The following is a 14,323-nucleotide window of genomic DNA, read 5'->3' as shown; positions in this document are numbered from 1 at the left end:
AAGTGTCTCAGTGTAAGCTTATGCAGATTCTGGGTGGAAAGAAGGAAACAGTCATCAGGATTTCTGGGGTTTACCGATTGCCATCAGCGGAGCTGGTGTTGAAACGGACTTTGAGCAAGCAGCCTGGTTTCTTTGTGCCTTTTTAGCCACGTGTGATACCTTTCAGCTACACTTAATGAAGTTTAATGAGTGTTTTGGTAGTAACTGGAGAGCTCAGGCTAAACGGTGCTTCGTAATTCTGTGTAAACACTGACCTTTTGAGGGCTGTAAATAGCGAGGCACTTTACACCTTACAGCCGATTTGGGGTTTCTAGGTGATGATTTACCGTAGTATCTTACTTTAAAAGAAAAAAAAAATCACACTTCCGAAAGGCACCGTAACCGCTTGGTTTTTACAGATGACCACTCCAGGGTGATTTTGCAACCTGTTGAAGATGATCCATCTTCAGATTACATTAATGCCAACTACATAGATGTGAGTGGACTGCACAGCTTTCTCCCTCTCGATTTGCCAGCCTCTCTATGTGAAACTATTGCATGTTATGCCTACGAATTTATTGAAAGCTTTCTTTTATTAAGAAAAAAAATTGTACACTTTCCTTGTTCTGCGTCCTACTACTCACTGACATTGTTGTGCTTTCTTTCACATCTGACTTTGGTTTGGGCTGTAGATTTGGCTGTACAGGGATGTAAGTACCACTATATGTGAATAACAGCATCCTATTGTAAATATTTAATATAGATATTGTTATTAATTGCTTTCCTCTTCTAATTTTTTTTATCAGTCGATAACTATGCATGCTTCATCTAATTTATCTCATCTGTTCTTTCCTTTTGTGTGACTTTTTTTTTTTTTTTTGTTACCTGTTTTGAAAAGATAATATAGCCTTTAAGCATAATTCTGGATATTATTACATATTATTAGTCAGGTCAGGTTGAACCTATCTGTTAAAGAGATTTTACTGGTCACTGGTTGTTTGGTTTTTTTTTTAATGATGATGATTTTGGCCACTAGCTTTGCTTTTCCCCTACCCCCATTTATGTGTGAGAAGCTGGGGAGTATGATGTACTGTAGTTGTCTGGAAAATGTACTTGTGAAGTAGCTGTAATGTATGTCTGGCAAAAAGGGAGGGAGAGTTGCCTTTGGTGGGGTTGGTTTGTTTGTTTGGGGCAACTATTTAGACAAACAATATTTAGCTGGCATTTGTCTTAAGGTGCTAGTTTAGGTCTTGCAAAGTATATACACATCCATATATATATTACTAATGTAGGAGAAATTCTTGCTGGAAGAAAACCTTTCACTTCTTCATGCAACCTCTGAAGTCTGAAATTCCGTGTTTTGATTCAAATATAGATTAAATAATAGCCTTTTTTTTAACACCTGATACAAATAGGAAAATAGGAACATTCTGGCCAGGTGGTGTGACTAAGAAAATACAAATTTTACCTAATCAATAGCTTAGGAATAAAGACATTGTTGTATTCAAAGTAATTCCAAAGTAATTCAAAAGACCCTGGAATAGTCAGTGCAGTCTTGTTTTTAAACACATGATTCTGGTTACTTTTCTTTTATAATTTCCCCTTACTAATTTTTCCTGTCCACTGCTGGTTGCTAAATTATTTAAGACTTTCCAGGATATAAAGATTTAGCTCCAGGTGTATTGCTGTTTTTTTATTGTGGTATTTTTAACATGTCAGTCTCTGTGAAGTATTAGCCCCTGTGATATTTTGCCTGAGGCCTTGTGCAAGAAAACTCTCCCAGATTTGTAATAATTCCAGTTCCCTCAGGGGGTTGTTTCTCTTTTTTAGGAGTAAATTGAATCATGTTATAACCAGACAGGAAGGCTCCAAATTAAAACTGGCACTTTGCAATTTTCAAGTGATGCTTTTACCTTCTTTTGGAAAGCATTACTGAGTGGAAACCAGCGTAGCACAGGTTCCACTTCCATAATTTGAAGCTGGGACTTGATATTAAGGACTCCAGGATAGAATTATTTTTTTTCTTTTTCCTTTGATGCAGTCTTGGTCTCTTGTAAAGCCAGGAGTAAGATACTCAGAAGTTTTTCATAAACCTCAGAGGAAGATGCTTTCATTCTAGACAGGATAACTAAGGAAAAGGATATAAACTTCTTGGGTACGCTGAAATTCTTCATTTCTTTATAGCATCTTGTAAATAGGGGTTTCCTGTCGAGCAGCCTAATAAAACCATAACCTAGAAAATAATTGGAGTTACACTTTAACATTTGCACATTGTGTAATTCTGCATTGTCACCTCCCCAGCAATGCTAAAGTTTCCTTCCTCTTTGTAGCTAATGTTGCTGGCACTGGTCAAAATATGTTCTGAATGATTTCCTTAAGAGCAGCACCTCTTGGTTGTTTGTATGCAGCTGATGAAAGCTACAGTAGCCCCAGCTCTAGCATAGGATCAGCCAGCTGGAAAGGCTTAATCACAGACTCACAGAATGTTAGGGGCTGGAAGGGACCTCCAAAGCTCATCCAGTCCAACGCCCCTGCCAGAGCAGGGTCACCTAGAGCAGGTCACACAGGAACACATCCAGGTGGGTTTGAATATCTCCAGAGAAGGAAACTCCACAACCCCCCTGGGCAGCCTGTTCCAGGGCTCTGTCATTGGGAAAAACATTTTCCTCCTGTTTCCATGGAACTTCCTTTGCTTCAGCTTCCACCACTGCCCCTTGTGCTGTCATTGGGCATCACCCAGCAGAGCCTGGCTCCAGCCTCTGGGCACTCATCCTGCACATCTTTATCAACAGCAATGAGTTCAGCTCTCAGTCTCCTCCTCTCCAAGCTACAGAGCCCTCAGCTCCCTCAGGCTCTCCTCATAAGGAAGATGTTCCACTCCATCATTTTTGTGGCTCTGCACTGGACTCTTTCAAGCAGTTCCCTGAGGTCCTTCTTGATCTGAGGGGCCCAGAGCTGGACACAGTATTCCAGATGTGGCCTTAGCAGAGCAGAGTAGAGGGGGAAGAGAACCTCTCTCAAACTATTAACCACAGCCCTTCTAATGCACCCCAGGATGCCATTGGCCTTCTTGGCCACAAGAGCACATTACACAGAGTCACAGAATCAATAAGGTTGGAAAAGACCTCAAGGATCATCAAAGTCGAACCTGTCACCCAAGAACTCATGACCACTAGACCATGTCACCAAGTGCTGGCTCATGGTCAACCTAATCATGTAGGCTTAACTACCTACCTAAATATATATATATGTGTGTGTGTGTATATACTTCTGCAGAAGATTCCACTGCAGCAGGCCCTTGATTCTGTGCAGACACCACAGTCCTCAGCTCTGTCCCTATTAGGGCTCAGGCACAAATGTCTTTGTGCCTTCCAGTCCTTCTCTGTTTGGACAAAGACAAAAGGTGTGTGTTTTTTGCATATTGGAGAAGCTGAAAACACAGATAATCTGATGACAAAGATTTTTACTGCTTTTTTTTTTGCTTAATCTTTACTAAATTTTCACTAAAATTACAATAAGCATCCCAATGTATGTGACTGGGAAGATAATGTCACCAGAGGACTCATTTCTAGACCCAAAGGGACCTGTCTAGGATACCCCCCTCCCAGTACACTCCAATGTCCATTCAAACCAGGTGTTCTTACTTCCGTTTTATCTGTTGCCATTCAAGTCTTTGCAGTATGAACTGGCTTGTTAGGTTTTGAGCTTCGTGTTGCTCTTAAATATTAGGTGTGTTCTGCAAACGTTGTCTAGAGATAACTGTAGTGCCCTTATGCTTTTATTTTTCCCCTCTCTGTTAAGTAATGTGGTACTCAAACCAACTTATATTGCTGTTTTAGGGATATCAGAGACCAAGTCACTACATTGCAACCCAAGGTAAGAATCTGGCAGCATTAACCAAACTGACCCAAGTGTGCTCTGTGGTGTCCAGCAGTGTTTTGGTAAAAATGAAAGTGAGTGAAAATAAAGCAACTCCAATATTGTGAGCTGTCATCTTGTCATATGGTAAAGTAACATAGCATATTCAGGTGGAATGTGAATAAATGCAAGAATTGCACTAATTTATCATGTTAATTAGCTATTGAGCAACTCTTTCAGTGATAAATTCAGCTGATAAAGTCAGAAGCCACTGCCATGATTTCCAGTTAGGAAGATGAATAGAGAAGAGAGGCACGTGGACAGAGAAGAGAAGAGTTTCAAGCTGCCTTCAGGCTTTTTTTCTTTCCTCATACATTATTTTACTGGGAATGTATAATAACACATTTCCAATGTATTCTTTTACTGCCCAGGATTTAGTCCAGGATGCAGGCAGCGAAGATAGGAGTAATAAATCAAATGCTATCTCAGCAAATCTGGGTAAAGTAAAGCCAGAGAAGGACAAAACCTCTTTATAGGGAAAAGTGAGGGAAATCTTTATCATATAACACCCTACTAATAAAAGGAGAGTTAGAAGGGGGAAAAAATTGCATTTCTATGGAAATGATTCATTTTGTGTTTCTGATAAAACCCCTCACAATGAGGAAAAACAAATAGATTAGCCTAAGATTGCACTGAAATATCAGAGGCTATGAATTAAAGTGAAAATAATTAGATTTAGATGTGTCATTATTTGATCTGTGAGTGTAATCAGAGAGCTGGCTGGAAATACCTTGTTATTTGTGCCCTCAGTGGTAGCTGCACGCAGAAAAGACAAACCAAAGGCTTGTTTTAAAGCAGGATACTCAAATTCCTGTCCACATTTAGGCTTGTTCCAAAGCAAGATACTCCAATTTCTGTCCACATTTTTTGTTATTTTGGTGTAACTGCAACTAAGAAGGGTCTCTCTGTGGCAGTTAAAGTTGCATTTGTGGTTTATTTTCTGCTTTACTATGTAAATCATTGCACACGATAGTGTCTAAAGGGCACAAAATTTTAGTGCTGCTTTAGTATGCAGATCTATCATAGGAAGGGCTATGGCTGAGTCTTCAGATGTGTGTTATATACAGTAGTATTTCAGTGATAGTGGGCTGTGGTCAGGGAGCTGTTTCTGAGCTCATTGCAGCAGTGTAAAAGGCTCTGTCGCTGGGTTGAATGCATCTTGTTCTGCTGCAAAGCTTAAGCAAGTGTTGCTCATTTGCCTCACAGAAAAGTAATCAAGTTTAGTTCAATAGTTCAAATGCCCTTTAGTGGGCACTTCATGGCTCAGCACCTACTGTACTTGCACGCTGTGCCAGGAGCTAGATGGTTAAGTGCACAGGACCTGCACCACCACCTGCACCCAGCCCTCCTGGGTGATGCTTTGTTCCGGTATGGGTTTCTCCTCCCTCAACCTCTGAAGACACTCACGTTCACCACATTATATTTAACAAATGGAAAGCAAACCTAGAAATGTAACTGTAGTCACACCTTGCTGTGTCCTTGTAGTTTGCAAGCAACCTCTGGCATCTCACCACCTGCTGTTGATTTCTTTCAAGTGGTAATTCAGTTAAACTGAGAAGATTCAGCCTTGGTTAGAAATAACAGTGCAGGCTGGGAGCGGGCAGGATGGTATCATGATGTGGTTTCCGAAGCTTTCATCTCTGAGCCGGTGTGTTCGTGCTCTGAAGAGCATTGGATTTTATTTTTAGCATTGGCTTTGACTGTTCTCTTTTTGCAGAGCCTTACCTGGAGTGTTTTCTTGCAGGTCCAGTTCATGAGACTGTGTATGACTTCTGGAGAATGATCTGGCAGGAGCAATCGGCTTGCGTGGTGATGGTCACGAATCTAGTGGAAGTTGGCAGAGTGAGTTTTTGTTTAGTTTCTCTTTTGATGCTACAAGCCTCAAGATAAAGCTGCTGACAAGACACACCAGCAGGATGTAGAAGAGTCTTGTGAAGGAGGACCCTGCATCCTGAGGGGAGGGGAAGGGAAAGTCCAGACATTGTTGTGGTTACAGTATTGTGTAAAACCAAAGCTAACTTGTGAAGAAGGCTGATGCTCTCTTACTTTCATGAGCAGGGAGAAGTTGTCTGGAGCCAAAATTCATATTTCAGCAATATAGATCTTTATCTTGTCACTCACATGAACAGAGTAAGGGGGACTTGTGAGCAAATGTGCTGGAAATCAGCAAATTATTTACACTTTAGCAGTAACACATCCCTCAGGGAGTAATATAAAGTATCTGGGATCGCTTGCAACAGTTTGCTTACTGATATGAAATGCATCTCTCTTTAACATAAGTGGAAATGTATTCCATAGCTCAGCACTAAAAAAACATATAAATGCTCATTTAGAAATTAATTTGGCATCTAAGTAGAGCTGTGCAAAGCAGTGGAAACTTCTAGAGCTGGCACTGAGCTTGATGGAGCAGCTGTTAGCCGTGAGGGCCTGGTCAGCTTGGAAATAAAGAGAGGTGATGCAGTGCAGTCCATGCAGGAAGCTGTCCTCAAGCTTTTCTTTTCCTTTGCTGTAAAACGTTTTCCTCTTCTGTATTTAGGTCAAGTGTTATAAGTACTGGCCTGATGACACAGAAGTTTATGGGGACTTCAAAGTGACTTGCGTGGAGATGGAGCCCCTCGCCGAGTACGTCATCAGGACCTTCACTTTGGGAAGGGTGAGCACGTTTTGGAAGGGCTCAGCAACATACTGTTCCCTGGTAGTAGGGAATATGGAGGAGGCTATGCTTGCCTGTGTTCTTTTACAACACCAAATCCCTCCCTGCAGGTTTATAGTACAGCCTTACCTCACCCTGGCAGTAATGCATCAGTGCCATCCGAACATGCATCTCACTGTGGGATTTGGAATTTTCCCAGAAATGCTGACTGCTACCCTCCCCTCTCTGGCAGCCACCTCTCCTCTGTAGCCACACTTCTCAAGTACTTGGTTATGAGTCATGCCCATTTCTATCCAGTCACTCTTGCCCTAATGCTGCTAGGTCAGTCTCATATAAAGAACAAACTTTGTATGCAACATGCATGATGCAGTTGTGGTCTTCTGGTTAATCATGGTATTTGCCTGAAAATGTAGCAGGCCCTTTGCTTAATTAGCAAGCTTATGAGAGGTAGAATCATAGAATTGTTACAGGTGGAAAAGACCTCCAAGGTCATCCAGTCCAACCAGCAACCCAACACCACCGTGGCCATTAAACCATCTCTCAAAGGGCCATGGCCACATGTTTCGTGAACACCTCCAGGGAGGCGGACTCCACCACCTCCCTGGGCAGCCTGTTCCAATCCCTGACCACTCTTGCAGCAAAGAAATTTTCCTAATCACCAACCTAAACCTCTCCTGGCACAGCTTCTGGACATTTCCTCTCCTTCTATCACCTGAACCTAGGGAGAAGAGACTGACACCCACCTCACTTCAACCTTCTTTCAGAGAGTTGTAGAGAGCAATGAGGTCTACCCTCAGCCTTCTTATCTCCAGGCTAAACCCAAGTTCCCTCAGCTTCTCTTCATGAGATATGTACTCTAGACACTGGTGCATCTAGGTCATTAAAAAAATCTAATTTAAAATCTTAAGTTAGGAAAAAAAAAATCGAGCTTAGTTGCAGCTATTAAGAAAAATATAATGGCAAAAGTAAAAATTATTAAAAAACAAAAAAAAGAGAAGACATCTTTAAGCTTTGTTTGCTTAAAATAATTGGTGAAAGGATGAGAACAGCAGGTAGGTTCCATTGGTGTGTGTTATCATAGAATGGTCTGGGTTGGAAGAGACCTTAAAGGTCAGGTGGTTCCAACCCCCTGCCATGGGCAGAGGCTACACTTGCTAAAGGCTCAGAATGACAGAATTGTTGAGGCTGGAAAAGACCTCTGAGATCATGAAAGTCCAACCTATGACCTAACACCACCACATCGGCTAAACCATGCCACCAAGTGTCACATCCAAGCTTTTCTTAAAGACCTCCAGTGATGGTGACTCCACCACCTCCCTGGGCAGTCCAACCCAGTGCCTACTCAACCTTTCTGTGCAGAAGTGCTTCCTAATATCCAACCTAAACCTCCCCTGGCTCTGTCCAACCTGACCTTGAACACTCCCAGGGAGTGGGGAGGTGATTACTGGGGTCATCTGCTCTGTGAAATAGTTGGAATTTCATTACCTGTTTGTCTGTTTGTTTTATTCCCTTTACAGAGGGGCTACAATGAAATCCGTGAAGTCAAGCAGTTCCATTTCACTGGCTGGCCAGACCATGGAGTTCCTTACAACGCCACAGGTCTGCTCTCCTTCATACGCAGGGTCAAGCTGTCTAACCCCCCTAGTGCAGGGCCCATCGTTGTCCATTGCAGGTGAGTCCAGAAGATGCAGACTGCTCTTTTCCACAGCTGTCTGTGTGGTTCTTTACTGTACTCTTCTGGTTTAGAGCGGGACAGATCCTTGATACAGTGTGAGAGCTGAAATCCCCCTCCCACACCGACAATAACCAGGCTGGCTCAGTCTGGATGCAAATGCAAGCTGTATTTACAGGCAAAACTGAAATCTATGATGGAATGCAATGAATCTGTACAAATAGACACTGTTCACATTTACAAATAGGTACAATCAACAGAAAAATACAACCAAGCCCCCTGAGGCCCCTCGTGGGGCTGTGCTTCTTTCCCATCCCACCCCCCCCAACAAGAAGGATTCCCCCCAGACCCTCCTGACAGAAGGCAGAGAGCCATGAAGCAGAGAGGCCGTTAGACTTAGCTTGTCAAGGTCAGTAGGCAAGGGGTGTGTTATCTTCAGCCAGAAGAGAGAAGATGCAGGCAGACAGACTGAGAGAAAGTGGACTGCGAGCCTGCCCAACTGCCTGACCTTGTTTTGAGTAGTGATCCTTAAACATTTCTCTCTCTCCAATGGAAGTGTTTAGAATAGTCATTATTTTGCTTTCTTACACCCAATAGTGATTTATTTACATTCTTTCACTTTTCTGCTTGAACTTTGTGAAGAAAAATTAAAGACACAGTCTTTAAAACCATCACAATCCTCTATTGCTCCATGTGGTGGGTTGAAATTTCCCCCCACCCCCAACATTAAATTTGCCAGGCCAGCTCAGCTGGAAGCAAATGAAAGCTGTATTTACAAGCAAAACTACAATCTACAATGAAACGCAATGAATATGTACAAGATATACAATATTTACAATATTTACAGGTGTTTACAATTGATAAACAGCACAAGAACCCCCCTGGCCAAAGACCAGGAGAGCTGCAACAGCTTCTCCCTCCCTGCCTCCTTCCCTACCCCCCTCTACACAAAGGGACAAGAGAAAAGAAAGCAGAGAGAAGTTGTTGTTTATACCAGTCACAACAAAAGTGATGCAGCCAAGGTCAGTAAAGCCAGCAGAAGAATCAGCCAGAGCCAAAGAAGTAAAAAGAGAGGAAGATTGTTTTGCAAACTGAATCCTGTGGTAGATACCTCTCCAATGGGATTGTTTAGAGCTAACATTATTTTCCTTTTTACACCCCATAGTGATTTATTTGCATTTCACCACTTTCTGTTCAAGATCTGTGGAGAATTTTGAAAGCATAGTCTAAAACTACCACACCCCAAGAGGGGCAAAGGAATGATGCTCACACAAATGGCTTTGGATAGTGATGGAAAGTTTAAATGGAAAAGCAATTGATGTTCTACAAAACTACAGAGCATAGTGGTAGGGAGATCCCAAAGTGTACAGATTTCCCTTGTACCACACCCAAAAGTCCTAGGATTGCTTTCTCCCCACCTGAGGGTGCACCCAAAATCCTGAGGGCTCTTTCTTCCCCCTTCCCCCCAACTGCTAGGCCAGTCTCAGGCTGGCCTGGCTCTGCCCCCACTTCTTATCCTGGCATTGAGCCTAAGAGGCCTGAGATGCTTCCCCACCATTTACCCAATAGGGAAGCATCTCCCATGGGAGCAGAGAGGGAAGAAATAGACTTTGCAGACAAATTTGTAGGGTGCAGGATTTATGGGTAGAAATATGTTGTTTCCTGTGCCCACCTACTGGGTGGACACTATGGGCACCAGAGGTGTAACTTATGTGACAGCCCAGGAGGCACCCAGCCTAAACTGCCACAAGTCTCACATGGAGCATCCATCATTTTCAAATGCTTTGGGTTTTGTTGCTTCCCTTTTTGAATTGCCTCATTCACAGTGCAGTAGGGTTTGACTGCAGCAATGTTAGGAAATGACTGGACTCTAAATAAATACAGCCAGAGATTTTCTTTTTTCCTGCAAGAGCTGCAGCAGGTAGACCATAATGATACTTAAGGCTGTCACTTTAGGCAGCCTACAACCATTCTGTGACAGCAGTCAAGAGTAAGGATGGATGCTTCTGCCTTGCTGGCTGGGTTTGGTATGCAAATGTCTGAACAGATTATTAATTTAAATCCAAGTAAACAAGTAGATGAAGGAAGATGGAATGAGGTTAATGGCAATCAAATAGAAACTTGTTCTTCCTGGTCAGGTTCTGCAGCGTTTCACAGAATCAGGGAATTGGTTTGGTTGGAAAAGACCTCAAAGGTCACCAAGTCCAACCATTGACCTCACTCCTGTGTGGCCATGAAACCACACAGTTAGAATCATAGAATCATAGAATCAAGAAGGTTGGAAGAGACCTCAAAGGTCATCGAGTCCAACCTGTCACCCTAAACCTCATGACTACCTAAACCATGGCACCAAGTGCCACGTCCAATCCCCTCTTGAACACCTCCAGGGATGGTGACTCCACCACCTCCCTGGGCAGCATATTCCAATGGCCAACCACTCTCTCTGTGAAGAACTTTCTCCTCACCTCCAGCCTAAACCTCCCCTGGTGCAGCTTGAGACTGTGTCCTCTTGTTCTGGTGCTGGTTGCCTGGGAGAAGAGACCAACCCCCTCCTGGCTACAACCTCCCTTCAGGTAGTTGTAGACAGCAATGAGGTCACCCCTGAGCCTCCTCTTCTCCAGGCTAAACAGTCCCAGCTCCCTCAGCCTCTCCTCATAGGGCTTGTGCTCAAGGCCTCTCCCCAGCCTCGTTGCCCTTCTCTGGACATGCTCCAGCAATTCAACATCTTTCCTAAACTGAGGGGCCCAGAACTGGACACAGTACTCAAGGTGTGGCCTAACCAGTGCTGTGTACAGGGGTACAATGACCTCTCTGCTCCTGCTGGCCACACTATTCCTGATGCAGGCCAGGATGCCATTGGCTCTCTTGGCCACCTGGGCACACTGCTGGCTCATGTTCAGGCGGCTGTCAACCAGTACCCCCAGGTCCCTTTCCACCTGGCTGCTCTCCAGCCACTCTGACCCCAGCCTGTAGCTCTGCATGGGGTTGTTGTGGCCAAAGTGCAGCACCCAGCACTTGGATTTGTTGAATGCCATCCTGTTGGACTCTGTCCATCTGTCCAGCCTCTCAAGGTCCCTCTGCAGAGCCCTTCTACCTTCTAACAGATCAACACTTGCTCCCAGCTTGGTGTCATCTGCAAATTTACTGATGATGGACTCAATCCCCTCATCCAGATCATCAATAAAGATATTGAACAGGATGGGGCCCAGCACTGATCCCTGGGGGACACCACTAGTGACAGGCTGCCAGCTGGATGTGGCACCATTCACCACCACTCTCTGGGCTCGGCCCTCCAGCCAGTTCCTAACCCAGCACAGAGTGCTGCTGTCCAAGCCACAGGCTGCCAGTTTGGCCAAGAGTTTGCTGTGGGGGACAGTGTCAAAGGCCTTGCTGAAGTCCAGGTAGACTACATCCACAGCCTTTCCTACGTCCACCAGGCGGGTCACCTGATCATAGAAGGAGATCAGGTTGGTGAGGCAGGACCTGCCCTTCCTAAATCCATGTTGGCTGGGCCTGATCCCTTGGCTATCCCTCAGGTATGCAGTGATTGCCCCCAAGACAATCTGCTCCATGATTTTCCCTGGCACTGAGGTCAGGCTGACAGGCCTGTAGTTCCCAGGTTCTTCTGTCCTTCCCTTCTTGTGGATGGGTGTCACATTGGCCAATTTCCAGTCTTCTGGGACCTCTCCAGTGAGCTAGGACTGGTGGAAAATGATGGAGAGAGGCTTGGCCAGCTCATCTGCCAGCTCTTTCAGCACCCTAGGATGAATCCCATCAGGTCCCATGGACTTGTGAATATCCAAGTGACTCAACAAGTCTCGAACTAATTCCACATGGATTTCAGGAGTACAACACTGCTCCTTGACCCCATCGACCAGTTCAGGAGGCCAGTTATCCTGAAGTCCTCCTGCCTTACTGTTGAAAATGGAGGCAAAGAAGGTATTTAGAATCTCAGCCTTCTCCTCATCCTTAGTTACAATGTTACCCTCCACGTCCAATAAAGAGTGGAGGCTCCTCTTGCCCCTCTTTTTAGCATTAATATATTTATAAAAATGCTTTTTGTTGTCCTTCACGGAAGCGGCCAGTTTAATTTCTAACTGTGCTTTTGCCTCTCTAATTTTTCTTCTACATGATCTAGCAACATCCTTAAACATATCACTAGTTGCCTCCCCCCCTTTCCAAAGGCGATAAACCCTCTTTTTTTCCCTTAAATCCTTCAGGAGCTGCTTGCTCATCCAGGCCGGTCGTCTTCCCCGCCGGCTCATCTTACAGCATGTGGGAACTGCCAGTTCCTGTGCCTTTAGGAGCTCCTGTTTGAAGTAGGTCCAACCATCCTGGACCCCTTTCTTCTTAATGCTGTTACCCAGGGAACTTTCTGAATAAGTTGCCTGAACAACCTGAAGTTTGCTCTCCGGAAGTCCAAAGTGAGGGTTCTGTTACTGCTCTGTTAGGACGCTCTCCTTGGCCCACTCAGATTTTCTTTCATCATGGTTAAATATTTAAGTACCTTTTGCAGATACAGTTACTCAGCCATTCAGATTTTAAAATTTCCCTGTGCAAAACCTGTCCATATAAAACCAAAACAAATCAAGAGAGATTCTTCTGCATGGTGTGAAACTACAGCATAGGAGGTTCCACCTCAACATGAGGAGGAACTTCTTCACTGTCAGGGTCACAGAGCACTGGAATAGGCTCCCCAGAGAGATTGTGGAGTCTCCTTCCCTGGAGACTTTCAAGACTCATCTGGATGCACTCCTGTGGTACCTGTGCTGGATTCTATGGTCCTGCACTGCCAGGGGAGTTGGACTCAATGGTCCCCAGAGGTCCCTTCCAACCTCTAACATCCTGTGAGCCTGTGTGAAATGTGCTGCCTCTGCCAGCTAACACATACATTTGACTTTCTTATGGTACTATATAACTTTAAAATCCTCCCTAGTCTTATTAAATAAAACCAAGATCTGTCATATTTTGAAATGCATGAGCTTAATCATCCTCCAGATTTCAATTGAACTCACTTTTCATTCTTTACTTTAAGTATTGATCTGGGTGATAAAAGAAGGAAACAAATTAAATTTGGTTGAGTTTTTTTTTTTTCTGTTAATTAGTGGGACAAAGCTGATAGGGGAGTGGGGGGGAAGGTTGCTTTGGGCACATTAAAAGATTTAAAGAACATTTATGGAGAGAAGGAGAGGACATAAAAGTTAGACAGTAGTTGTGATGAAAGGAATCAGTGTTGGGCCCGATCCTGTTCGGTATCTTTATTGATGATCTGGATGAGGGGATTGAGTCCATCATCAGTAAATCTGCAGATGACACCAAGCTGGGGGCAGGTGTGGATCTATTAGAGGGTAGGAAGGCTCTGCAGAGGGACCTTGACAGGCTGGACAGATGGGCAGAGTCCAACAGAATGAGATTTAACACATCTAAGTGCCAGGTTCTACACTTTGACCACAACAACCCCATGCAGTGCTACAAGCTGGGGACAGAGTGGCTGGAGAGCAGCCAGGCAGAGAGGGACCTGGGGGTGCTGGGTGACAGCAGCTGAACAGGAGCCAGCAGTGTGCCCAGGTGGCCAAGAAGGCCAATGGCATCCTGGCCTCCATCAGGAATAGTGTGGCCAGCAGGAGCAGGGAAGTCATCCTGCCTTGTGCTCAGCACTGGTTAGTCCACACCTTGAGTGCTGTGTTCAGTTCTGGGCCCCTCAGTTTAGGAAAGATGTTGAATTGCTGGAGCATGTCCAGAGAAGGGCAACGAGGCTGGGGAGGGGTCTGGAGCACAGCCCTATGAGGAGAGGCTGAGGGGGCTGGGGCTGTTTAGCCTGGAGAAGAGGAGGCTCAGGGGAGACCTCATTACTGTCTACAACTACCTGAAGGGAGGTTGTAGCCAGGTGGGGTTTGGTCTCTTCTCCCAGGCAACCAGCAACAGAACAAGAGGACACAGTCTCAAGTTGTGCAGGGAGAAGTTTAGGCTTGAGCTTAGAAATAAGTTCTTCCAAGAAAGAGAGATTGGCTGTTGGGATGTGCCCAGGGAGGGGGTGGGGTCAGCATCCCTGGAGGTGTTTGAGAAGAACCTGGATGAGGCACTTGGTGCCATGATCTGGT

At 44.6% G+C, this 14,323-nt stretch overlaps 1 protein-coding gene across 1 annotated transcript in view; it reads left to right on the top strand.

The window, feature by feature from the left end:
• The window catches only part of PTPRK (protein tyrosine phosphatase receptor type K), a 426,155-nt gene that overhangs the window by 389,740 nt on the left and 22,092 nt on the right, over positions 1-14,323 (top strand). Inside the window, exons 21-26 of the mRNA XM_054393013.1 lie at positions 399-475; positions 672-689; positions 3,819-3,855; positions 5,642-5,739; positions 6,434-6,550; positions 8,068-8,222. Coding sequence (XP_054248988.1) covers positions 399-475; positions 672-689; positions 3,819-3,855; positions 5,642-5,739; positions 6,434-6,550; positions 8,068-8,222 — 502 coding nt within the window. The remainder of the gene's footprint in view (positions 1-398; positions 476-671; positions 690-3,818; positions 3,856-5,641; positions 5,740-6,433; positions 6,551-8,067; positions 8,223-14,323) is intronic.

The sequence above is a fragment of the Indicator indicator genome, chromosome 27 (genome assembly GCF_027791375.1).
Source record: "Indicator indicator isolate 239-I01 chromosome 27, UM_Iind_1.1, whole genome shotgun sequence".
Lineage (NCBI taxonomy): Eukaryota > Metazoa > Chordata > Aves > Piciformes > Indicatoridae > Indicator > Indicator indicator.
Note: the sequence above shows the minus strand (reverse complement) of the source record. Positions and strands in the feature narration are given on the sequence as shown.